The 27,672-nt window shown below is 38.4% G+C and overlaps 1 protein-coding gene across 7 annotated transcripts in view; it reads left to right on the top strand.

Annotated features, from left to right (window-relative positions):
- atp6v0a1b (ATPase H+ transporting V0 subunit a1b) overlaps positions 1-27,672 on the top strand; it is a 49,082-nt gene that overhangs the window by 2,343 nt on the left and 19,067 nt on the right. For 3 of the 7 annotated variants that reach the window (XM_051686817.1, XM_051686822.1, XM_051686821.1), the window contains exons 1-18: positions 4,924-4,993; positions 6,027-6,201; positions 6,813-6,891; positions 9,757-9,854; positions 10,214-10,342; positions 10,589-10,671; positions 12,650-12,776; positions 13,071-13,153; positions 13,233-13,326; positions 15,387-15,599; positions 17,148-17,298; positions 17,423-17,562; positions 19,790-19,953; positions 20,106-20,196; positions 21,022-21,140; positions 21,285-21,501; positions 24,066-24,173; positions 25,095-25,289. In XM_051686817.1, the coding sequence (XP_051542777.1) occupies positions 6,085-6,201; positions 6,813-6,891; positions 9,757-9,854; positions 10,214-10,342; positions 10,589-10,671; positions 12,650-12,776; positions 13,071-13,153; positions 13,233-13,326; positions 15,387-15,599; positions 17,148-17,298; positions 17,423-17,562; positions 19,790-19,953; positions 20,106-20,196; positions 21,022-21,140; positions 21,285-21,501; positions 24,066-24,173; positions 25,095-25,289 (2,208 nt within the window). In that variant the 5' untranslated portion in view covers positions 4,924-4,993; positions 6,027-6,084. Of the gene's footprint in view, positions 1-4,923; positions 4,994-5,109; positions 5,130-6,026; positions 6,202-6,812; positions 6,892-9,756; positions 9,855-10,213; positions 10,343-10,588; positions 10,672-12,649; positions 12,777-13,070; positions 13,154-13,232; positions 13,327-15,386; positions 15,600-17,147; positions 17,299-17,422; positions 17,563-19,789; positions 19,954-20,105; positions 20,197-21,021; positions 21,141-21,284; positions 21,502-24,065; positions 24,174-25,094; positions 25,290-27,672 lie in introns of those variants that run through there. The other 4 variants (XM_051686820.1, XM_051686823.1, XM_051686819.1 and 1 more) reach the window with 3 other exon arrangements.

The following is a 27,672-nucleotide window of genomic DNA, read 5'->3' as shown; positions in this document are numbered from 1 at the left end:
ATAAAAAACACAAAAGTTTTTTTTTAATTTTTTATCCCGTGTTGTTTTTTACAACCCACCGGTTACATTTTTTGGTTCCAGGATTGGGGTGTCTGAATGTTGGGAGCCAATAGGTCAATTCTTTATTCATTAAGAAATACGGTAGAGGTGAAGATAGGTGCCAGTGAGACACAGAGTGGACGCTGTCTTCCTTGGTGCAGTAGTCTAGTGAAAAGGCGTCAGCTAGAGGTGACATGGCAAGGTGACGAGACTGCTGGACGAGAGAGAGCACCTGATTTCCGTTGATTCCACGGGGGTACTGTTAAAAAAGACACCTATCCAGTGACTGTCTACAACAGAAAACAGAAGTATTATACAGACATTGACAACATATCCTTTGGTTTCAACATTACGGACTGATTTAGAGACTTTTTGTTTTGCCCACAAGTGAACTGACACTGTTTTTTACTGAGTTGAACTGAGATAATTTGAAAATTTTAAAATGTCACAATCTGATGATGATAGTCCAGTATTACAAAACACTGATGATGAACATGGTGCAGGTAGTAGTATGCATGATGTTTAGGGACAGATTCAGGAACTCAACAGAAAGCATGACGAGACCATGGCAGCTATTGCAATTTTGAGTAGAGACCCAACTGGGTCTTATGTATATGTGACAAGAGAGTGTCACATCCAACCTTTTAGTGGTGATTTCAGCAAAGATGGGAGACATATTGATGTGTTCATTGACAAAGTAGACAGGGTACTACATGCTAGAAATCAGACCACAGAGGACCAGTTAGACCTCATACTCTCCCTCTTAAAGGGTGTAGCCTTAGAAAAGGTCAGATTACGGATGGGGAATGAACCAAAGCGACCATGTGACTGAGAAAAGCACAGTGTGTCTCCCCTTGAGGATTATGTTGTGAACTTTTGTGGATTGTGTCACATGATGGACTTTAATGATATTGCCCTCAAAGACTGTTTCCATTTTGGGCTAAATGAGTCAGTCTCCTCCATGATGCCTGGTGGTCGGATTACCCTCAGTCTGGCTCAGTACATGGATTTAGCCCTGCAACTTAGCGGTTCATCTTTCACTGTAGGAGTGGCTGATGAGGAACTATGCACTCCTACAGTGACTGTCATGTCAGGGCCGTCCACCGTCATGGCCGCCAAGCCAGGGTCCCACGTCATGGTCACCGAGCCAGGGTCCCACGTCATGGTCACCGAGCCAGGGTCCCACGTCATGCTCGCCGAGCCAGGGTCCCACGTCATGCTCGCCGAGCTTGCACCACCTTCTGCCCCAGATCCTGAGTCTACTCCATGCTATGTCACAGCCACACCTCAGTCTACTCCATGCTATATAACAGCCACGCCTGAGTCTGCTCCATGCCATATCACAGGCTCGCCTCTGGTCCACGAGCCAACGCCCACGCCTGCCATGGCCAACGATCCAATGCCCACGCCTGCCACGGTCAATGAGCCAACGCTCACGCATGCCACGGCCAACAAACCAGCATTGCATGCCTCGTCCGTCCCAGAGCCAGTGTTGCATGCCTCGTCCGTCCCAGAGCCAGTGTTGCATGCCTCGTCCGTCCCAGAGCCAGTGTTGCATGCCTCGTCCGTCCCAGAGCCAGTGTTGCATGCCTCGTCTGTCCCAGAGCCAGCTCTCACTGGGCTATTAGACCTGGAGTTGGTTCCCGCCTTTGTGCCCACCCTGAATTCTCCTGATCAGCCAGTTACCAAGTCACCGGCTCGACCACTGTGACATCTCAGACAAGGGGAATTTTAGACCCTCCGACTCTACATAGACCCTCTGAGCCCTGGACTCCGCCTTGGCCCTTCGATCCCTCAACATCACCTCGGCTCTACATTCCCTCGGTTCCACCTCGGTCCTCCAGCCTATCGGCTTCACCGGGGTTCCTCGTCCCCCCAGCTCCTCCTTGGTCTGTTGGTCACCTGGCTCCGCCTTGGCTCTCCCTTCCTTCGGCTGTGCCTTGGCTCTCTGATCCTTCGGCTCCACCAGGGGCCTCCATCCCTATGGCTCCGCCTTGGTCCTCAGCCCCACCGGCTAAGCCTCGGACTTCCGATCCCCCGGCTAAGCCTCGGTCTTCCGATCCCTCGGCTCCACTCAGGCCCTTTGAGCCTTTGGCTACTCTCCGGGCTCCAAGTTCTCCAGTTTCGCCCCTCGAGCCTCTCATGGCTCCATCTTCCATGGCTCCACCCCTCGAGCCTCTCATGGCTCCACATTCCATGGCTCCGCCCTGGTCTCATGCTCCACGCCCTGTCTCGCCAGGCCATGCCTCAAGGACCCCACCCCCCCCAAGATCCCTATTGTACTCTGTTATTTTTTTTTTTTTTCATGTTTGGGCATCGGGTGCCGCCCCTAGTGGGGGGGATATGTCACATGTAAATGTGTTTTTGTTCATGTTTTGTGTTCATGTCTTTTATTTTGGAAGTTAGTTCCTGGTTCATGTCATGTGATTTCCTGTCCCCTCATGTGATCCTGTCATGTGTTTCCCCTGTTCATGTGTCTTGTTTTCATTGGTTCATTGTTTTATTAACTCGTTATCAGCCTTGTCGTGTCATTGGTTCATGTTTTAGTATCTAATTATCTTGTTAGTTTAGTCTTGTTATTGGTTGTCATTGTCATGTGTTTGCCCATGTCCATGTATTTAAGCCCTCATGTTTGCCATTGTCCTTTGCCAAGTATTGTTTTGTGTAACGTAGTCAAGTCAAGACAAGTCAAGTCATTTATGTTTGTTTTGTTTTGTACTCATGTTTGAATAAACTGCACTTTGTAAATAAACTGCACATGGGTTCTCACTTCATCATCATCTTTGTCTGCTCCTGTGTCCTGCCTGTCACTACTGCCAGAAACATTACAGAAGTAGCCCAGGAATGTACATTAAACTGGTATAAAAGAAAGAATTTAGAAGTTTTTTCCAGAAATACGTTTTATTTATGTACAGATGTTTTCAAAGAAATACTTTACAATAAGGTTCTACTTGTTAAGTAAGGGTGATCAGGATCCTGATACAAAGCAGAGGGTTCTTGTATCACCCTGAAGGGGTTTATTTTGCAACAACAACTGGCTGACTGTACATTATCCTGCTTATTACACTGCTACTAACCAAATAAATAAATATATGGACATTTTGATTTACATTGAAATTGTAATTATAGAGTCAAAATAAATTGCTGAGGTTTGCGGAGTTCTGTTGATGTTTATTCTGTCTGACTCCTCATTATCCAGCCTATTTGATGACTATTTGCCAAATAAATAAATAAATGGACATGAAACATTGATTTGCATTGAAATTTTAATTATGTGAGAACAAATAAATTGCTGAACAGCTGAAATCCACCTCTGCTTTGCGTCAAAGTTCTGTTTGTTTTTATTTTGTAATAAATGAACGTCTGACTGCTCATTTAGCATCTTATTACAAGACTACTTGCAAAATAAATGAATAAATGCACATGCAACATTGATTAGAGTTCAAAATATTTTATTATCTTACTTAAAGAGAATGCACAGTGATCCAAGAAGTTCAAGTTCAAGTGAGCTTTATTGTAATTCCATTATTTGTAGAGACATACAAGGGAACGACATGTCGTGCCTACCCGGATGAGCGGTCTGATACGTGATTGTGCAGTTGTTACTGAGAATTGTCAGACTGCTGGATTGACCAATCAGAATCTAGAATTCCAGAGAGCCGTGTAAGTAGTAAGGGATAATGTACAGTCAGCCGGTTGTTACTGCAAAATTATCCCAGACAGGGTGATCAGGACCCCGACGCGATGCAGAGGGTCCTTTTACCACCCTGAAGGGGTTTATTTTGCAATAACAACTGGCTGACTGTACATTATCCCACTTATAACATGGCAACTAACCAAATAAAATAAATGCATTGTTATTTTGTATTGATTTGTGTTAAAAAAAATAAAAATTATGATGTGAGAAGAAGGGGGCCTGGGTAGGTTTTTTTTTTTTTTTTTTACAGCATTTATTCATCTTGGTTAGTGTTAATTTAAGAAAATACAATTGTTAATTGTTAGTTGATGATAGTTCATAATGAATTAACTAATGTTAACATACATTCATTTTATAATTTTTAAAATGTGTTAGTATCTGTTGCAATTAACACTAACCAAGTGCTGTAAAAGTGTTGTTCTATGTTAGTTCCTGTTAACTCATTTTAACAATGCAACTTTATTGCCAAGTGTTACCATTTTCCATCTTTTCCACAACCTGTTAAAATGTATCGCTAATTTCAGAATGGCATACTACCTACACTACTCTTACTACTTCTACTATTTCTATTCATGTCAGAAATAGTAAGTGTAGTAAGGTAGAATACCATTACGGACTCAGCCTATATCATGTCAATCATCCATAATAAAAAAAAAAATTGAAGATGAGGAACTTTTTTTTTTTTTTTTTATGTGTAAGATATCAAATAATGGTCCTAAATAATTTCTGTTACTTTGAAATGCTTGAAACCCTCTGATTTTTCACATGCAATTTTCTACAGAAATTAAGCAACTCTACAATCCAATGTCATAAAAAATAAAAAAATAAAAAAATTAAAAAAATTAAAAAAAAAACACAAAAACTCACAATCTCACATTAAAATTGCAGACAAATCAAGAACAACAGTCAAGATCACATATACAGATATTAAAACCCATATTCAGCTGAATAACTTTCACAGATATAAAACCTGATTAATGACAAATCAATTAATATTCAAACAATATTTTAAATAAAAAATATTGTATGCAATCAAAAATAACAAAACATAAATAAATGAACATTTGCACATAACAAGATACTGTAATAATCTATTTATTATTGAGATTTGACTTTGACCCCCGTGTAAGTAGTAATGCAATCAATTTGGGCGAGTAACAGATCACGTGACCGTGAGGCTGCAGCAGTGACATCACGGAGCACGTCTGATCGTCGTCGAGGTGATCATCTGATTTATTTCTGAAGATATCGAGTGCGGTGAGAGCATTTCATATTCTCATATTCTGGTTTTCTCTGCGCATCTTTAACACTTTAAATACTATATGAATGGCGTTATAAATGAGAGATGAATCATTTGTGGATGCCGGGATGAGGCGGCGATGTTTAGATACAGGTCTCCTGCATTAGCGTTGATACATCTAAATATTTGCCTTAATGATGACTTTAATATTATTTTTTGTTTGAACGTAAAGAATAAATAGTTGTCCGTAATTATCTGAAACGAGCGAATATTATTCACGGTTTCGTTCATTGATTCAGTCATTAATTGAATGTATTAAGATATTTTTACATGAGCACTATCATTTTCTCACTGGTGTATTTATAATCATTATGATGTCGTAATTCTCGCATAGATAAAATCAGAATGATGCTATGTAGCCTTATCAAACCAAAATAATATCTCAGAATTTATGAGCATGTGCTAGATGTTTCACTAGGGCCCGAGTCAGTTAGTGTGTTGTTTAATTTCGTTAAACTCTAACAAAATGATTGTTTTCGCGGGGTAATGGCGTCCTTCAGAGCTGAAGGACAGTGCTGCAGAGATGCTTGGGATGCTGAGCTCAACAGCCAATCGGCTCTCAAAGATGCTTGGGCAGTTGAGTTCATCAGCCAATCAGCATTCAGGGTTGCTGGAGCTGCTGAGCTCATAGACCAATCAGCTTTTAGAGATGCGAGGGATGCTGATCCCACCCTATCATTAGCCAAACAGCTGTCTGTGCGTCGGAGGCAAGCAAGTAACATCAAGAGCTTTTATTTACCATGCCAAATCTGTAGGACTTTACCAGAAAATAAGAATATTCTGTCTTTGGAAGTCTACTTTTGTGCAATACACATTTTTGTTTGTCTTTTATACTATAAATTGTATATATGTCATTATATTTAATACATAAACTTTAATTTGATGGACCACGGTGGAGGAACACTTCATCTGTCTATCTATCTATCTTATGAGTTTTAGAAACCTCATATATAAAACTGAGCCATTCTTACATCTCTCTTCCCCATTCAGGCTGATCCTCTGAGATTGATTTGTAATCTGTGTGTGAGTGACTGTACCCAGCGGCATCATGGGGGAGTTGTTTCGCAGTGAGGAGATGACTCTGGCCCAGCTCTTCCTTCAGTCTGAAGCGGCCTACTGCTGCGTCAGTGAACTGGGCGAGCTGGGAATGGTCCAGTTCAGAGATGTGAGTATAGAGATAACTAATGTTTAGAGATAAATATTAGGTCCGTCCCAAACCGCACACTTTTTGTCTTTTCGTAGTGTTATTAGTGCGAGTAGTGTGTTAACACTGAAAATGCAAGAAAAACAAGTGTACTACGAGTACCTGGATAATGCACTTATTCAACCTCAGGATTGATTTTTGAATGTTGGACACTTCATGCACTCAGTGCTCATGGGGAGGAGTTATTTGGTGTTGCTTGTCTGACAAAACAGTTGTAAATAATGAAGAATGTAGAAACTTGAGTGAAGACAGAACCTTACAAATATAAGTTGGATGCTTTACCATCACCCCACTCTTTGTGAATGGATGTTATTTGAGATCAAAGTGTTAAACCAAAGCTATCAGCAGCACATCGCGTGCACTTGAAACATCACTTCCGTCAGCTGTTAAACGGTGAACGCTTCTGTGTAGTAAAAAAAACATTAAGTTCCATTTACGACGAAACTACACTTTGAAAATTCATACACTACATGGCTGAGAGCATTGTGTAAATGGTAAGTGCATAGTGTATAGTGTGACACAGCTTATTGTTGATAAGATAATGAGTACAAATCTCTCTCTCTCTCTCGCAGCTCAACCCTGATGTGAACGTGTTTCAGAGGAAGTTTGTGAATGAAGTGAGACGCTGTGAGGAGATGGACAGGAAGCTCAGTGAGTTGTTTTTCTATCACTTTCAATTGTTTTTATTGGCCTGTTTCATGTGATGTCACTGTATGACTGTATGTTTGGGATCAAAACTCCACATGCTGTTCAGTGTGCTGCACTGTGGGATGTGACAAAAGCCGGCGAAATTTTTGTTTCTATTTATAAATCTTGAAAAAGTGATACTGTTGTTTAGGGCTGTCACGATTATGAAATGTGGCTGATGATTAATTGTCAAACAAATACTTTTCTGTTTTAGGGCTTTCACAATTAATTGTCATATAAACTGTCATATTTCTGAAGGTGCATGTGTGTTTCATACACCTTATGAAGTCATTTTGACATATTTAACTCCAAATATATAAATCAAATAATTAAACAGGAATATATAATTTCCTTTTAAGGCTTTAAAAACTTGAATGGCATGAAAAGTAATTTTTTAAATAGCAAAATATTTCTAAATAATGATTAGAAATAATAATTTTCTAAAATATGTCTCTCTTTTTGGTCAAATTTAGTTTTTATTTACCAATTTGGAATGCACAATTCCCACTACTTAGTAGGTCCTCGTGGTTGTGATGTTACTCACCTCAAATGCCTGCGCTTCTGAGACCGTCAATCCGTGCATTTTATCACGTGGCTCGTTGTGCATGACACCGCGGAGACTCACAGCATGTGGAGGCTCATGCTATTCTCAGCGATCCACGCACAACTTACCACGTGCCCCATTGAGAGCAAGAACCACTAATCGTGACCATGAGGAGGTTACCCCATGTGACTCTACCCTCCCTAGCAACCAGGCCAATTTGGTTGCTTAGGAGACCTGGCTGGGGTCACTCAGCACACCTTGAAATCGAACTCGCGACTCCAGGGGTCGTAGTCAGCGTCAATACTTGTCAATTACCCAGGCCCCCAGGTCAACTTTAGTTTTGCTAAATTTTACATTTACACTGTTGTTTTTGGGACTCATATAAAAAATTGTATATGTATTTTTTATTATATTTTCAGGGATACAAACTACTCACCTTTCAGCTAAAGTAACCTTTTCTGACGCAAATTTGCCAGTAACATTTTCTACATTTTCCTTATTGAAATCACTTGAAAGAGTTACTTCAGGCTTAAACACTTAAAAAAAGCTTTAAATGCATAAAAAGCTTTAAATACAACAAACAAATAATCTGAAAATATACACATGGGGCACCTGCTATGACTTTCTCACCTTTTCACCTCTCATGAGTTTGCATCCCTGATTTACTGTATATAATACTATATTATGTTATATTATGTTATATTATATTATGCAATAGTAAAATATTTCTATCCTAATTTCTTCACTTTCAAACGTTATTTTAATGCTCTTTGATTAACGCCACGAGCCCTTATTTGTCATGAAGCAAAACCTTTGAGATTTCGTTTCATCATTTTATCACCCTATAGAAATAGAGTAAGTGTGCGTCTCCTCCTCTGTCATTAACACTGCGTGTATGAACCCAATATGACCACAAACATTTGTAATTACACGATCGTTAAATTAAAGTGAAACCGGAGTGCTTTGCGTTCACTATCAAAGTTTATAATTGTTTGTTTATATTTTCGCGGGAGTTTGGCACGAGCCTGTGCTGACAGCGCGCGCATCAGAGCGCTTGAGAAGTGCTTTACGCGCTCTTCTTGATAGGAACTATACTTGTTGACATCCGCGGTGCGGCTCAGTGATGATCTGAGTTCAACTGAATGACTCACAAACGTGTGACATTCATAAACATCTCATGGCATTTATATATTCGCTTAAAATTCCCTTATTTGGACATTAAAATGTGATTGGAATTTGAAGTGCACAGTAATTGTGGTTATCTCAAATAATTGCAATCAGACGATTATTTAATAATCGCAACAGGCCTACTGCTGTTAACTTACCAGAGCCAAAATGTTAATTTTGTTTCAATAAAGTTATATCTTTCAAGTGACACGGCTTCATTTCGCCAAACATCGCCAAGAAGCGATGAAGGGGGAGAGCATGGATAAAACACTTGTTGGTTTTTTCTCATTTATTTGAACATGTCAGTTATCTGTATATGTTTCAATAATACACCCAGACTGTATAAAGGTACATCATAATTGTAACACATTGTAATAAACAAAAAAGCACTATAATGTCAATATAAAGTAAAAGTTTAATGTGTATAAACGAATGTTAGCCAATAAACAGCACATTATAAGATTATGAAGCACAGACTTTATTCACACCAACAGACTACAGTATAAACATACTAGTCACTAATATGCCTTGGCTGCTTTCTGTGTATTCTTCATGAGTTAAAAGCAGCTCTTACATTCATACTGACAGGATCATCACAGACGGTTTTAATACTGTGACCAAATCAGACCAGAAAACAACACAAAAACATTTGAAACTACTGAATGGGAGATGTTTACGTTGATGTACTGGTGGGCATGTGAATTCGCTGGTCACACATCAGACTCGTTGGAATACGAAGATGAATCGTGGATAAAATATGTTTAAATGTACGTGAAAGTCAATATTTAAATGGCAATGTGCTGACTTCAGACCTGTATACACGGCCTCCTGCCGATGGTCACAAATATGGCGGCTGCGAGGAAAAAGGTACATCACTGAAACAGGTCAATACTGATGTTTTTCTTTCCCTAACCCTAAATCTAACCCTCACATAAACCTAAAATGTTAATTAGTGTGTTTACTACTCTGTTTACCTAATGGGTACCACTGACTGGTACCCACAATATAGCCAAAACTTTATCATTTTCATAGATATGCACACCTTGACTGAAAAGCTCAGACTTCACAGAGAATAAAGTCTTGATTATTCAAGTTGCCGCTGGTGTCATGTTCCACAGGGTTTGTAGAGAAGGAGATTAAGAAAGCCAACATTCCAGCTATGGACACTGGTGAGAATCCTGAAGTCCCATTCCCACGTGACATGATTGACCTTGAGGTAATCTTATATGAGGTTTACTATACTACCTTTTTGAAAGTGTGTCATATCTCTGCCACGAGCATCACCAAATGGAATTAAAAAAATTATGAAACTCGTTAAAAGAGATAGTCCTGTCCCAAACTCACACCATTGGTTGAGCCAGTGTTGCTGTGTCGGGCCACGCAACTCTACATATTTAGCTGGTATAGGAGAAATAATTTACATTTTATAAAAAAATTCCACACTAAAGCAATTAGATCAGTTGTAGATCTTTGCTTTTGTTGTTTTCAGTCAGTGGTAAGGAGTCACCATTTGCTACAGTATCCTCCAAACTCTCGGTTTCATTAGTTTGAAACCCATTTTTATCTGATTGGCAGGCAACTTTTGAGAAACTGGAGAATGAACTGAAGGAAATCAACACAAACCAGGAGGCCCTGAAGAAGAACTTTCTGGAGCTGACAGAACTCAAGCATATCCTCAGACGGACACAGCAGTTCTTTGATGAGGTCTGAGCATCCTCTCTAGCCACATGGCAGCAAAACGCTGGGAGTTTTTACTACAGAACCTTCGGTTTTACCTATGTATATCATGATTAAAACCTCCTATTAAATTCAACATTCTGTTATAATGTGTTTTGTTTATGGTAAATTACATTTCTGTATTTCTGTCTTCAATCTTTTTGTGCTATCCACTTTTCATTCGTATCAGGTGTATGGTTAATGCGCAAACACTAGCATGTTATTTTTATGCAGATGGAGGATCCTAACCTGTTGGAGGAGTCTTCATCTCTGCTGGACCCCAGTGAGGCTGGCCGTGGAGCTCCACTGCGACTGGGGTGAGTCTGGTTTTAACATACAAATACTAGCTGGGCCACTGTGATGCTGGGCCAGTACTATGGTGAGATCTTTGGGGGAGCATTTTGACCTTCTCTTGTTTCGCCATACGACCGGGGTGGCGGGGCCCTTAGACTGCTGTAGTGGTGTTAATTTTTCCAGTTTCATATTAATGTGGTAGTTTGAGTGTGATCACTTTCATAAAGACAGTAGAAGTAATAATTTAGTCCAGTTTAGATGTGGTTAGGCAAAGCCGGCATATTTAGAGTTGAAGTGTGTGCTTAGCCTAATTTTTGAGACAGCATCACTGCATGCATGGCCTTTAGGCATGGACTTCCAAAACACTAGAGGATTTAAAATGAGCATACTCCATTATAAATAAATGCTGCACTATTGCTAGGTGAGAATTTACAGTCAACACTAAAAATGGTGAAATGACAAAACAATAATACGTCCTTTGAAACAAGCATTCAGCAAAGATTTCTAGCGTTTTACAGAGGATTTTAAAGTATAGTTCACCCAAAAGATAAAATTCTCTCATAATTTATGCACCTTTATGCCATCCCAAATGTGTATGAATTTCTGTCTTCTGCAGAATACAAATGAACTTAATGAAATGCAAAAAAAGCTTGGAAACCTGGGCATTATTCCTCCAGCTGTTATGGAAATTAAACGTTTTTTTGTCCAAAGTGCGTGAGACCCGCTCCCTCTCCATTCATGCATTTGTGGAGACACTGTCAGCTAACGTTTCTACTCGTTTTAACAGATTCTATTCTGACAAGCATCTTGTGTTGGCGGCTGTGTTAGATTCACATTTTAAAACTGAACAGATCAATAGGGATGATACAGTGCGCAATCAACTCGCAGAGATTCGTGAACTGTTGTTGGAATGCGGTGCCCTTGGACCAGAGCACCGCGGCTGAGCCCAGCAGCGCTACGAGTTCGAAGAAGGTCCACATATTCGGCTCATACGAGAGCAGCTCGAGTGTAGTTGACAATGCCAGAGGTGAGATGGAGGAGTATCTGGGCTCAATGTGAAAGGGCCCGCAGGACGAAGTCCAAGGATTTTGGAAAACCAATGCTGGATCCCTCCCTCGACTCGCCAAGGTCGCCCGCAAAATCTTCAGCATCCCCAGTGGCTCTTCCAGTGCTGAGCGTGTGTTCTCTGCTGCTGGATTACTGTCTCGGGCACACCGCATGAGCATGAAGCCAAATACTTTGTCCAAGCTAATATTTCTAAAAGTAAATTCGAAAGTGCTATGAAAATTTAGGCATTTCAAAAGCTTGCATTTCCCAGTTTGGTCTAATTTAATTTTAGAAAGTGTATTTCATTTTAGCGTCGGCCTATAAAATGTCAGTAAACAATCCAGTTGTGTTTTATTCTAAATGCTCTACATGCATTTCATCATGTGTCTTTATCCTGTTTTGAATGGTCTGTTGACGGAAATAATAATAAAAAAAACTTATGTCAAATATTCTTTGTTTACCAATGGGCTAGACATCTGTACATTAATAAATTAATTAAATTAATAAAAGGCACAGACTGCAACAGATTGTCACCTACAACTATCACGTTATTAATATTCTCTATTAATGTAATTGAGGCATTTATTCAAGCAATATATTACAAACAGAAACAAGTATAAATTTCATGTTGGAGCATTATGTGAGCGAACTTTATTTTACCGGTGAGCGTGAGTTGGACTTGAGCGGAGGGTAGGCTTGGGCCACGAGTGGTTGAGCGGAGCGCATATGTATGGAACGGATTATTGAGCAGAGTGCCACACTGCTCTGCTTCGTGCACACGCTCTGGTATCTAGCCATTAAGCCAATGCAGCAGCCATTGTATTCATTCTCTTTGTTACTAGGCAGAGGAAATTCAGGATCGTGGTAAATATTTGTATAGCTTTGACTTCGGTCAGCGGTGCAACCTGAGCACATGTGTACTCAGGTAATGATAGCTTTTTATTTACCTTCTAGGTTTGTTGCTGGGGTTATAAACCGCGAGAGAATCCCCACATTTGAGAGGATGCTGTGGAGAGTGTGCCGTGGAAATGTGTTTTTGCGACAGGCGGAGATTGAAGACCCTCTTGAAGACCCCACAACAGTCAGTCCCTTTTTATTTCACATTCTCTAAATTGTTATGTGACTAAATCAATTAAGTAGAGTTTACTGCATTTGGGTAGTTAATAATTCTAAAAGAATTAACAAAATGCTGTTAAAAATAGTTCAAGATGGAGTAACACCATGGCACTTTAACTTTCATACAGTTTTTTTCTAATTTATATGAAAAAAAAAAAAAACATTTATATTACATTTATTGACTATTTAAATACCAAAGATTTTAGCAACCTGATAAAATACTGATGTTAATGAAGGTCTGGTTCTTTATTTGTCACAGGGAGATCAGGTACACAAATCTGTGTTTATCATCTTCTTCCAAGGAGACCAGTTGAAGAACAGAGTGAAGAAGATCTGTGAAGGGTATGCACTTAGTTTATAAACCTGAAGTTGATCTTGTTGTTCATCCAGTGGTTATCTATAACTTGAAACTTCTGTCCAGGTTTCGTGCGTCTCTGTACCCATGCCCTGAAACCCCTCAGGAGAGGAAGGAAATGGCAGCGGGCGTCAACACCCGCATTGATGACCTCCAAATGGTACAGTATGCCCTAGTACTGTCTCAATAAAGTCTTATTAATAGTCTGCAGGACTTGACAATAAAGAGACAGCTTTGGGCTAGTTGATGGAACCATCACTGGCCCAATTGGACTGCAATTATGCTGTCAGTTCAGTTGGTGTGTGTGTAAAGCTGCTATTGGGTAAGCAGTCAACAACTGAATAAGCAGAGGTGCAAAAGAGGGAGGGGGCTATCACACAGAATTAATTATTGGGTTCATAAACAGCTACAGAGTGAAATGTAATAGAACTGTATGCTCAATTGTCGTGTATTTAAAACTCTTTTTAATAAAACATGCCATCTTAAAGACAAAACACTTATGGCGCGAGATGTGACATATTATACGAAGACATTCCAGAGACATCAGTCTGACTCATGTTCAGCCAGTGTTGGGGAGTAGCTAACTACAAGTTAACTGCATTTTTCAGTAGCTTGACAGCAGCTCAGCTGCTTAGTGTAGCTTTTCCAGTAGCGAACTACTTTTTCCAGCAAGTAGCGGTGCAGTGCGACCAAACACTACATTATGTTTTGGTCAGATTATAACTAATAGCCTTCTTTATTGCGTAGAAGCCAAACTTCTACCAGCAAAATGTCTGACGAACTTGAAGTGTATTCTGACTGCTGCTCAGAATCAGGCAGGTCTTTTATCTTATTTTTTCGTAATGGCAGATCACAAACTAAAATAGTGTATTACCGCCATCTACTGGCAGCTTATTACAGCTCATCTCAAGAAGAGATTGTCTGATGGTGATGTAAAGCGACCAATTTATCAGTTGATAAAAGAACACCATTCTATTCTATGAAACAATGTTTTAGACACTTTGTTGTTAATAGACAACATAACAGCATATTTACCTATACTTTTTTATATAAAATAATTCAAAAATGTATTATTTCCTTTTGAGGGATTTTTTTTTTTTTTCTGTTCTGAATATGTTTATTTCACATCTCATTATCTGTGTGTTATTTGGAGCAGCGAGAGAAATAATTCCTATCATACATTACTATTTGATTTCTCAATTTCTTAGCATTTAATTAACTTTTATTTTCACGTAAAATAAATAAAATTATTGGTAAAAGAAATAATTTATTATGGCATGTATTGTTATGCGACAATCTATTATACTGTAGGGTGACCAACATCCTCTTTTTCCCGTACACGTCCTCTTTTTTGGACCTGAACAAAGCGTCTGACTGGATTACAAAATTGCCTCTAAATGTCTGGGAGATTTTTGTAGAGCAACCTCTGTATGTGACCTGTAAAACTGAAACGTATGTGTCAGTTTAAAAAAGTATTAAAATTCCATTAACATGAACAGAGGTGAGGGGAGAAACAAGCCCTGAATCTCTATACACATATTATCCATACTCAATAGTATGTGACAAGTACAAAACGTCAACCCAAGGAGAGTTTGTCATAAAAATGTGATCTTTAGAGAAGTTATGGCGTCTGATCTTTACCGTTTTTATTTTATAGCCATTATTAACTGTATTAATGTTACTATTCATTAAATGCATTAAATAAATTTAGTACATTTAATTAATACACTTAGTAATTAATAGTGTAAATTTTGATATTGATATGATTGGTTGGATAGTAACATTGTAAAAATTTTGCCTCATTAAAAAAACATGCATAGGAATGCAGAAGCAGGGTGTATTCTATTGTCTGACAACCAGTGCACATCTTGCTTACTGTCAGCAGTGTCAATTTTCAGCTATTAATGCAGAATTGTATTTGTTTAATAAAATATATACTTCTGACACTTATTTTTAGAATATGTTGCTAAACGTCCTGGTCTGTTGTTTTTCTTTTTATAGGACTATGACATTTGGTTGAGTGGCTGCTTAATACATTTTATATCTTCTAACTCTATTTGTCCATTTTTTTTTTTTTTTTTTTTTGAAAGACATAATGCTGTCTGGCTAGACAGACTATCTTGTCTGATTCTAGACTCCAGGAAGGCCTGGGATAATGCATTTTGAACACCCTAATTTATTTCAGATGTTGACCAAATATGTTTGCTGTGTTTTGTGTAGGTGTTGAATCAAACAGAGGATCACCGACAGAGAGTATTACAGGCAGCTGCTAAAACCATACGAGTGTGGTTCATTAAAGTGAGGAAGATGAAGGCCATTTATCACACACTGAACCTCTGCAACATCGATGTTACACAGAAATGTTTGATCGCTGAAGTCTGGTGCCCCGTTTCGGACCTCGATTCCATTCAGTTCGCTCTGCGCAGGGGAACGGTGAGAAATATTCATTAGAAGTCGACCGTTAGAGGATTTTGCCAATACCGATAACTAAGGTGGTGGGAAAGATGATAACCGATTAATCGGCCTATAGTTTTTAAAATAGATTTATAGAATGTAAAAAATTATTATTATTCTTTCCTTACTATGACGGGCACAAAGAGTCCTAAATGAATAAAATCCCAGATGCAGTTTATTATTCAACCAAAATCCCCAAAATAACTAGAAAAAAATGAAGATTAGGTGCATAATGTAGGACTTTTAAGTATAAACAAGCCTGAAACACACCAGGGACTCTTTTTTTGAAATGATGAAAAGCTTAAAAAACTATCGGCAACTACGTCATATACTTTGCTAATAACAATAGTTCCAAAAACAACTATCGGCACCGATTAATCAGTCAAACCGATAGATCGGGCTACCTCTAATATTCATCAATATTCACGGCAGATTCTTTCAGCCAGTGACGTGACATGATTTGATAGTCATTGACACAAATCAAGAAGTTTGCTCTGAAAGCTGACCTTTTGAAACTAGTAGGCACTCATCTAAAAATGAGGTTCCAAACGTAAATTCAGGAGGAGCTTGTTATATCTCAAGGATATATTAGCGGCTGCTTCCCTCACACCGGTGACGATTCTTCCGGCATCCCTCCACCTCCCCATCTCCACCTTTATACAGTATTTTATAGCGCCTATACCAATTATTATTCCTAATTGTCTTTGTATTTCTTGCTTTAATCACATAGTCCATGGGGGATCTTAGAGCTGAAGCACAGTCCCGTGCTCGAGCCCCTCTATAATGGATATCACGCCAAATCTGTTTACCTAAATGCACTCCAGGACTATACAAACCAGTGAACTTGTGAATTATTCATTATTTGCAAATCATATTTCTTATATGTGTAATGACTAAAAAAGGTCCATAGTTCAGCATACATCAGGGGTGTGTCACAAAGATAAAGTTCAGTCATAACAACTCTCAGAAAGATTTGGCATGTTAATGTGGGTATGACATATTGATTGGATTTGATCTTGATGGACTAGATCTCCCACGCTGCTGCTGCAGTGCAAATACGAAGACATGCTACTGCTAGAACATGCACAGACAGGCTAGGTAAAGCATGTGGAGATGATGCTACTGCTGCACAATTAGACATGCATACTGTACAATCCCATATAGCAGATATAGACACATGGAGCTGGGGATGTGGAGGGTTTCAGAGGGGGGATAAAACTTGCAGCATGCTGCAGTTAAACTGGCTTATCTGCAAAGCTGAGAAATTGAAATGTTAGACAATGACAGAGAACTCCAGTTGATTGGCTAACAGATTACAAGTCAAAGGACCAATCAGCTTACACCATGCAAGCCGTTTGGCTTAACACATTACAGCGAGCTGATTGGCTAACAGATAACAAGTTCAAAGAACCTTTCAGCTTGCGCCATGAAGAGTTTAATGCCAAAACTTAATCATGTATATAATATAAAATGTTGCAGTCCTCTTAAGTTCTGTCATTTAAATGTAATTCAGTTTTATTCATGTAGGAACGGAGTGGGTCAACAGTTCCCTCCATCTTGAACCGAATGCAAACCAAACAGACTCCACCTACTTACAACAAGACCAACAAGTTCACGTCAGGTTTCCAGAACATTGTGGATGCTTATGGGATTGGAACCTACCGAGAGATCAACCCAGGTACCACATAAACAAATGTACTTTACTAATTGGTTCAGCAGTCAATTTGTTTCTCACATAAAACATGATAGATGTGTCTTTTAACAACTGTATAATTTGTTGTTTTGTGTCTTGTTTCTTGTAGCACCGTACACCATCATTACATTCCCCTTCCTGTTTGCGGTCATGTTTGGTGACATGGGTCACGGCGTGTTGATGACCTGTGCGGCGCTTTACCTCGTCATCAGAGAGAGTCGCCTGCTTGCTCAGAAAAGTGACAATGAGGTCTCAGCTTATCAATAATTAAAAAACAGCTTTTGACTAATTCTGTCATAGTTATTATGCATGCAGACTCTGTTAAAAACCCCATGAATTCAAAATGAGAGTTTGTGGCTTTCAGTCTTTGTGTTAGCTTTGAGTTCTTCTAAATGCTAGTGTACTCCTAAACGTGGACCAGAAAAAGCAGGTACAGTATGTACAACTAGATAAAAAAGTTTGTGGAAAAACTTTAGGTTGGCTTAAAAAAGCCTGGTCTGAAAGTTTAAGATAGATATGTGTAAGATATGTGTTTTGCTACTTGGTTGCTAGGGTGATCCCATCTGGTGGCTTGGCAGTTACCAGAGTGATACTCGAAAGGCTCCTTGCTAGCCTGAGTCAAATGAGCCAACCTGGAAGTGTCTACAGTGTTCTGGTGCAGTGATATGTGTTTTGCTACTTGTTTGCTAGGGTGAGCTCATTTGGTTGCTAGGCAGTTACCAGGGTGATACTAACAAGGCTGCTTGCTGGCCAGAGTCTTATGAGCCAACAATGAAGCCTCTATGATATTCTGATCTGGAGCTATCCATCTAATCCAATTTGAATGGAAGTCAATGGGTTTTCGTTGCTAGGGTGTGGCTAAGTATTTCCCAACATGACATTTAAAGGCTTCTCGCTGGTCTGAGTCAAATAAGTTGAAGTTTCTACAATGTTGTGGGGCAGAGATATGTGTTTTGCTATACGGTTGCTAGGGTAAGTCCATCTGGTTGCTAGGCAGTTTCCAGGGTGATACTAAAAAGGCTGCTTGCTGGACTGAGTGTAATGAGTCAAACCTGAAGACTCTATGACATTCTGATCAGGAGATATCCATCTAAGCCATTTTGAATGGCAGTCAATGGGTTTTGGTTGCTAGGGTGCACTTAATGGTTGCTAGGTTGTTTGCAGTTGCTAGGGTGTTAAAGTGGTGGAGTGAAAGAAAGAATAAAAAGAGTGGAAGGATGTAAAGATAGAAAAGAAAGTGATGGAGTGATAGATAGAATGTATGAGTGGTAAATTAGATAGAGCAGCTTAAGGCATATTAGAGGCCTTCTGTGGGTCTGTTTACTTTTGAATTTTTGACAGTTGGAGTTTGAATAGTCTTGGCTCATCTGAACATTCCGTCAATGTAAATGAATGGGATTTTTCGATTTTTGATCGAATAAGTCGGATCAGTTAGAAAAGATAGAGCACAATATTCAAGACCAGTCTGAAGGTCTGTCTTAGATCTTAGATCAGTCTTAGATGATCAGACTTACAGTTTACTGTTGCATCCAGAGTAGACATCATTATTGATTATAATGGGAGCGATTTGCTTTTTTCACATTGCTCTGCTCGCGTCTCCTGTAGAATTACGGTGCATCCGAATAACCATACTTCCCTACTACATACTATGACAAAAACAGTATGCCAATGGAGTAGTATCTCCAAATATTCAGTACTCATGAAGCATTAAGTAATACCCAGATGACCTAGTATTTCCATTGAGATTCTAAAGTGCAGATCGACTGGACATTTTACAATCCCATAATCCCTCGGGAGCTGAGGTGGTGTCACATTCAAAACACTGGATTTAAAAGAACCGTGGTGAACCACGAGTCAGATGGCTTTTCTCAACTGTAAGTGATATACTGTTTATACCAAGGAAGTTGTTTCTTGTGCTTAAATGGTGCTTGTTTAACAAAACCAGAGCATATTATTTCCACGGTTGTTGTTATTGCATCATATATTCAGGTCATGGGTCAATACCCATGTCCCCGTATGAAGTATGTCCGAATTCTATTTATACTACTCGCATGAATACCTAAAAGAATGTACTGTTTTACCGGCAGAGAAGTGCGTCCTTCATCAAATACAGTTTTGGACGCAGGGAGGGTGTTACATTGATGGAATGTTCAAACAGGCCAACAGAACACTCGTTAATTATATCTGTCTGTCTGCCTGTCTGTCTGTCTATCTTTCTACTGTATCTATCTATCTGTCTATCTATCTACCTGTCTGTCTGTCTGTCTATCTATCTAGCTAACTAGCTGGTGGTTTGTTTTACTGTAATGCCTATATAACCTTCAAACTTCTAAAACTAGTTCAAACTTTCAGATATTGTCAAGATATTGTCAAGTCAACATCAACTATCTAGTTGTTTAAAAAGTTATTAAACCTTTAGAGGATAATGCAGTATCTCTTTCTCTCTTCTCCCCTCTGTGTGTGTGTGTATGTGTAGATGTTCAGCATGATATTTGCAGGGCGTTATATCGTTCTTCTGATGGGGATCTTCTCCATCTACACCGGTCTGATCTATAATGACTGCTTCTCTAAATCACTCAACATGTTTGGGTCTGGCTGGAGCGTGCGGCCCATGTTTGTCCAGAAGGGTGGAAACTGGTCGTAAGTTCAAACTACTAAAATGTCAATCAGTGCAGCAGTAAAGCAGAATCAAGCAACATCAGCGTACAATATTACTTCCATTGTTAGAGAGATAGAAAACCGCATGACATCAATAATCATATGATCCAAAAGCAGCATCTGTGTGTTTGTAGGTTTGGGACTCTGGACAGAAACCCTGTTCTTCAGTTGGATCCAGCTATTCCTGGAGTGTTTGGTGGCCCATATCCTCTAGGCATTGACCCTGTATGGATCACACACTATGCACAGACAGAAACTTTTTCAAAAGATCTCAGACAGCACATTTAGATTGACAAGATATCCATGTAATATGTTCATTTTTCATGCGCTTGCTCATTTGCAATATGTTACTAAGATGTCCCCATTAGATGTTCAACATCCAGCAGCTGTACACACAACGTTCATGTTTTAGCATACACTACCGTTCAAAAGTTTAGGGTCACTTACTCATTCTTTATTTTTTATTTTTTTACATTTTAGAATAATAGAAATTCATCACAACTATGGAATAATAGAAATGGAAATATGGGAATTATGTTGTGACTAAAAAAATCCACACTTTGCCTAGATTTTGCAGAAATGTACTCTTGGCATTTTCTCAACCAACTTCTTGAGGTATCACCCTGGGATGCTTTTTAAACATTATTGAAGGAGTTCCCATCTATATTGGGCACTTATTGGCTGCTTTTCTTTATTATTTGGTCCAAGTCATCAATTTAAAATTTTTTTTTTTTTTTTTTTTAATAAAATTTTAGTTTTATAATGAAATAAATTAATATGGTGGCACAATTATATTTTTGTCTACAAAACTAATTTCAAACATTTAAGCATACGCCTTCAGATCAAAAGATTTTTAAGATCATGAGAAACATTTCAGTCAAGTGTTTCAAAACTTTTGACCAGTAGTGTACATGTGGATCAATTCTTTATAAGATGTTTTTTAAATGTTTGTCTGGAATAGATTTCATAGCCATCTTTAAAATTCAAATGTAAACATGTTTTGTGTCTGAACAACAGCGTTATTGGTTCAGTGCTATTCTCCTCTGTTAGATCTGGAATATTGCAACAAACAAGCTGACGTTCCTCAACTCCTTTAAGATGAAGATGTCAGTAATCCTGGGTGTCATTCACATGCTGTTTGGAGTCACACTCTCCCTCTTCAATCATCTGTAAGTGTGTGTGTGTGAAGCAGCTAGTGTAAGAATCAGACTATCATCTGACAAACTGTAATGGCTGTAAATGTGTAACTGTGCTCCGAGTCATTTCATCTACTCCTCTTAATGCATTTTTTTTTTTTTTTATTTGTCTCACAGGTACTTTAAGAAACCTCTGAACATCTTCCTTGGTTTCATCCCAGAGATTGTGTTCATGAGCAGTCTGTTTGGTTATCTGATCCTGCTCATCTTTTATAAGTGGATGGCGTATGATGCAGCGACCTCTAAAGATGCTCCCAGTCTGCTGATAGCCTTCATCAATATGTGTTTGTTCAACTACAACGACCCCACCAACAAACCCCTGTACAGAGGACAGGTAATACACACACGAAATATTACACATTTGAGCACATAACATTGTACACTTAACATTTATAAAACGGATAGTTCCAACTGTAACTTATATTTTTCTTTTTATTGGGAATGCTTTTAATTGACATGCTGCCAACACTGTTTTGAAGGAACATTTAGGACCTGTTAAAACAACTCTGAATTACTCTAAATTACATTCTAAGCTGTGTTACAGTGATTATATTACGTGCAAGGTGTGCTCTTAGGCACTGTCAGTGTTCATTTTTACACTTTTTTTTTTTTTTATTATATTTTTAGTCTTTTTGATAAAAATGTCCTTTAAATGTATAAATATTTAGTCATCATATATTCATTAATTATAGTCAATTTTACTAAAATGGTATATAATTTGTCTACGAAAATAACACATTTAAATGATTTAATTGATTTAATTGACATTTAAAAAATGTGTAAACATTTATTAATTTAAACTAGGGCTGTGAATCAATTAAAATTACTTAAAATTACTTGTAATTAATACTATATATAATTAACTGATTAAACTAATTAATCACACAGTTTTCTGTGATTAATTGTGATTAAATTATGGTACATGATACATTACAACAAACATGAAAAATGTTTACTTTATACTTTGTCTCAAAGAGCTTGCAAGAAACTAGTTAGTCATCATTTCTTTTAATTATTTAAATATGTACATTTTTAAATGTTCAGGTTTTTTTTTTTTGTTTTTTTTTGTGGATAGAGTTAATTAGACAATTTTTTACAGGTATTAATTTTTGATACAATTATATGCATACATGCCATAAAATTAGTGGACATGTAATTACAATTTGGGCAAAATCTTCTGGCATTTTACAGTGAACTTTTTTATTAGAATAGGATCAAATGGCCATCAAACTTTATTGGCAAGAGATACTTATTATTATTAGACACTATACTTACAGATATAAAACATATTGAATGCTGAAGTTTAATTTTGTGAAGTTTAAAATCTCATGCCATTCAGTCTCTACAAGTATACTTGTCTGGAGCTTCTGAACGTCCAGGTCCTTCAGTCTCTATCGCACACATGCTGGGTCTCTCTCGGGCAGTTTCGCTTTTGACACTGGTCCGGTGAGTGAGTGAGCATTTTCGGGTGATGTGAAGAATGCGGCAGCTTGCCCAGATCTCTCACACTAGATCTTCACGCCCATATCTTCACCACTTGCGGGTGAAGTCTCCATTCTCCATACAGAAAATCCGCTCACATGTTTATTATGCCCGGGACATGTGTTGCTTGTAATGAATAAGCATGCACTGCTCCACACAATTAGTGCAGTCAAGTCGAGCATGCACCTCCTGAAAATGTATATATCATACAGTATATGTCTGATTTTAGCCACAGAAAGTGGGGAAAAACATTGGTGAAGTTTCGCCCATCGTACAAAGGTGCCTGAGTTTGCCCCTGGCAGGCAGCAGATGCCCTAACCCCGCCCCCACCCTAATCGGAGCCTGTAAGGAACAGCTCGGGAAACCTTTCTCCTATCGTTTGAAGTTACAGGAAGTAAAAAAACAAAAACGGATACTGAATTAATAAAACAAAAAATAATAATCACAGAAATTAACGCATTAAATTTCCCAGCCCTAATTTATACATATATGAAACACATAAAAGATGCAACAAAATACAACTGCCCTTGTTGAGCTCCTCAATTAATAGCATACAGTATAATGAATAAACTACTGAAGTATTAGCTACTTTTTAGAAGGGTTGTATTCTGAATTCTTCATGCTTAAGAGACTGTTAATAATTTCTGCATTTTAGCCAGTTCAGGGTATTGCATTGCGAATAGTGTGTTTTTACGGAAACAGCATATTCACAATGTACAGTAAGTTATACATTATGACTAGCACATAACTTAGTTCAAGTTCACCTGTTCATTCGCTTCACTGTATGTGCAGATGTAAGTTGCAATATTACATACTGTATATTATGTGGATAAAGTGACTGATCTCATGTGTAAATAGGATGCTTTTGAATGAGGTGATTAACTGATATGTAAAGTGCTTCATTTTGCCGGTGATCAGCTCTTTCTGTTCATGCAGCTCAAACGGAGGAATGCCCAACATACTGGATTACTGGATTTGACGAATCAATTCTTTTTCTTCTTCTAAAAACAGATGTTTCTCTAGATGCTTCTGCTTCTGTTTGTGCACTGTTAAAATTTAGCTGTATAATTTTTTTACGTCACATTTTTGTCAACAGTATGTTTTAATTGAAATCGGTTCATTACTGCCATGGTGCGTCTTTTTCGTCTCACCTCCGTTATCACTGACAATGTAAAAAAATCCTTTTTAAGGAATAGTTTCCTCAGTAACTTCATCGATGAGATTAACACTGGACATGAAACTTTGTGAGTTAATGTAGAATGTTCGGTCACAGGTGTGCCGTATATGGTCATTGTACAGTGGTTTCAAACTCAGTTCATCCAATTCAGGAGTCGGAACTATTCGTTTCCACTTGTGTACAGCACTGGATATATAATGCACATTAGTTACATTATACCTGTATCTCTCTGTGTGTAGATGGGGATTCAGATTTTGTTAGTGTTGATAGCTCTGGCATGTGTACCGTGTATGCTGGTGGTGAAGACTTTGGTCCTGCGCCGCCAGTACCTGTGGAAAAAACACCTGGTAAGTCTATGAACCCCAACCAAAACCTGCCAAACCTCTCTCTTTTTCTTTTAAGTCATTTCCTGTTTGTGTGAGTCAAAATGAAACCAGGCAATATTATATTGAAGTTTAATTCAAATGGAATGTTGAAAAGATTGTTTGTTTTGTTTCATTGCCCATGACAAATACTAAACTGAAATATAACACAAATATTAGGCCATATGAAAAACAAACAGTCCTCTGCTATTGGGAGTAACATTGTGTTACAGACATGTTTCCTCAGATGTTTGGGACAAAGCCAAGTAGATCATATTTCTCCTTGTTGCCTGAATGTATTCAGAGATGTGTATTTCATAAAGCTGGATTGTGCATACCCAGATGTTTCATTTAATTAGGAAGGTTGACTCATGATTGAGAAGGAGGAGCTAGCATTTGTTTGGCCCAAAGGGGAACCTATCATGCTGGAAGTTTTCGGAAGAGGTGAAAGATTGTTGGGAATACTGTAGATTACTTGTGTTCCATTCACAGATGCATTGCAGAGAGTGATTCAGTGGTTAACCGAGATGTGTCTTTCAATGGCCAAATCTGATGTCTATCATAGAGAGCAGGATGGCCGATGGCTGATAGAATGCCAATATCTACGTAATGCAATTCAGTGATGGAAAATGAGATAGAAAGCATTATCAAATTGGCATGCATTCAAAACTTGTCCAGAATGCAGTTAAAATGAATTCAAACCAGGTGCAGGGCTACTTGTGACCTATTGTTTAGTGCACTGGTATACAGATCCAAGCAACTTTGGATTGGCGGATATAGCTCAATCATGTGTGTGTCTGGTAGGTTCCCCGAGAAGCCGTTCAACAGACGCAAACACACAAACACAGCATACACTCAAGCAGCCCATGGCATGCTGATAGCCACACAGACCTTGTTTGTATTTAGTCCCAGATGAGGGAAGCAAGACCTGCAGAGAATCTAGAAACTTTAGAGCAGACAGGCACCAGCTCACCCACCGGACTCACCCAACAGGGCACGCAGAAGTTCGGTGGTGTCCGGGTCGGAAACGGGCCTACAGAGGACGAAGCGGAGATCATTGACCACGACCAGCTCTCGCAGCATTCAGAGGAAGGAGACGAGGTGGGTGGAACCTATCCTGTCAGTTGATTCTATTACAAGAAATGGCAACATCCCTTATGCAGCATTTCCCGTGCACAACATAAACATCTCAGAAGAGTTTCCCCCGTGCTAAACAAATACTCCTCAAATGAAATACATTGTACATTCAAGCTGAACTTTACAATGCATATAGGCAATATGTAAGGCCTAAAGGTGATAAAGAAAGTGATCAGAATACATTACACGTATACCTTCATAGCTTAAAAAAAATTAATATAATAATTCACATTGAAAGCCATAACAACTTTAAGAAATTAAAGGTACACGCTCAAGTTTATTTTTAGCCACATTTACATTACAAATGTAGGTGTGATATTATGGGGGTCTGGGGGTGTAGGTGTCTTCTGTATGTGTGAAGTCCCCTCCTCCATTAGGATAGCCTAATTCCTACAAGGAAAGCTTATCTGATGCATGCCTTAGCTTACATTAACAATGGAATAAGGTACCATATAAATTTAACTGCACGTCCACATGTCTAAGTGTTCAGCATTACTGCCAATAATGCCAATATTATGTTACCAAATTATTTTTAAATAAACCACAATTTTTTGCTGGAATAAAACCAGTTAACTTGGCTGTTACACATAAAGCTCTGGGGTTTTAGATCACAGTTTACAGTGTGAAATTCAGACTTTATTTGGCTATATTCGCCGTGTGCTGTCGTATAACCTACTGTACATGTAAATAATATTGCATGACATATTCTTCACGATTTGTGAATTCAGTTGATATCATCCTCTGCTCTGCAATTGGTCTTTTTAACATTGTGATTATAAAATAAACAATGTATATAGCTCCAAAAGATTTTGTCTGTCGGAAGTTGAAACATACAGTTGTGCTCAAAAGTTTGCATACCCTGGCAGAAATTGTGAAATTTTGGCATTGATTTTGAAAATATGACTGATCATGCAAAAAAAATTATCTTTTATTTAAGGATAGTGATCATATGAAGCCATTTACTATCACATAGTTGTTTGGCTCCTTTTTAAATCATAATGTTAACAGAAATCACCCAAGTGGCCCTAATAAAAAGTTTACATACCCTTGAATGTTTGGCCTTGTTACAGACACACAAGGTGACACACACGGGTTTAAATGGCAATTAAAGGTTAATTTCCCACACCTGTGGCTTTTAAAATTGCAATTAGTGTCTGTGTATAATTAGTCAATGTTAGCTCTCACGTGGATGCACAGATACTGAGTCATGGGGAGCAGAAAAGAACTGTCAAAAGACCTGCGTAACAAGGTAATGGAACTTTATAAAGATGGAAATGTATATCAAAAGATATCAAAAGCCTTGAAAATGCCAGTCAGTACTGTTCAATCACTTATTAAGAAGTGGAAAATTCTGGGATCTCTTGATACCAAGCCAAGGTCAGGTAGACCAAGAAAGATTTCAGCCACAACTGCCAGAAGAATTGTTCGGGATACAAAGAAAAACCCACAGGTAACCTCAGGAGAAATACAGGCTGCTCTGGAAAAAGATGGTGTGGTTGTTTCAAGGAGCATTAAACTTTAAATTAAACTTTAATTGCCAATTAAACCTGTGTGTGTCACCTTGTGTGTCTGTAACAAGGCCAGACATTCAAGGGTGTGTAAACTTTTGATCAGGGCGATTTGGATGATTTCTGTTATCATTATGATTTAAAAAGGAGCCAAACAACTATGTGATAATAAATGGCTTCATATGATCACTATCCTTAAATAAAAGACAGTTTTTTTGCATGATCAGTCATATTTTCAAAATCAATGCCAGAATTTCACAATTTCTGCCAGGGTATGCAAACTTTTGAGCACAACTGTAAGTGCCCTTCACTTTCAACTGCTATTTCCAATAAACAAGTCTGGGTTCATGCTTCACATGATTTGGACAAAGCCTGATTTGAGAAAACTGTCACAGTCACATTTGGTCACATTTGATTGCATCTAACTCCTCTATCCCCATTGCCTTGTGTAATAATATAATGTAGGCTGTCAATGGAAGTTCAACATTTGGAGCTATTTGCATTATAAAATAAATTGTCGCAATATTAAAACGACCGAATGATTACATGTCTACTACAGCGCATGGCGGATTTATAGCAAAAAGAAGTCAAGAAGTCAGTTTCAAACCGCAGTCTTTACTGCGGTAATTATTTGGTAATTTTTTACTCATTATTATTATTATTTTCCCTATACACACAAAAATGAGGGAACAGAAAAATACCTTCACACATAAAAGAAAAAGGCTCTTTTATAACATATTGTGTTTGTTTAGCAGGTGATAAATATGCCATTCATTTTTGTAACAAGCTTTCAATATCATATTTTTATTCCCTACCACACATGGTTTATTTAAATCTCA

The sequence above is a fragment of the Myxocyprinus asiaticus genome, chromosome 44, assembly GCF_019703515.2.
Source record: "Myxocyprinus asiaticus isolate MX2 ecotype Aquarium Trade chromosome 44, UBuf_Myxa_2, whole genome shotgun sequence".
Classification (NCBI taxonomy): domain Eukaryota; kingdom Metazoa; phylum Chordata; class Actinopteri; order Cypriniformes; family Catostomidae; genus Myxocyprinus; species Myxocyprinus asiaticus.
The sequence above is the reverse complement of the archived record's forward strand: the minus strand, read 5'-3'. Positions and strand labels throughout refer to the sequence as shown.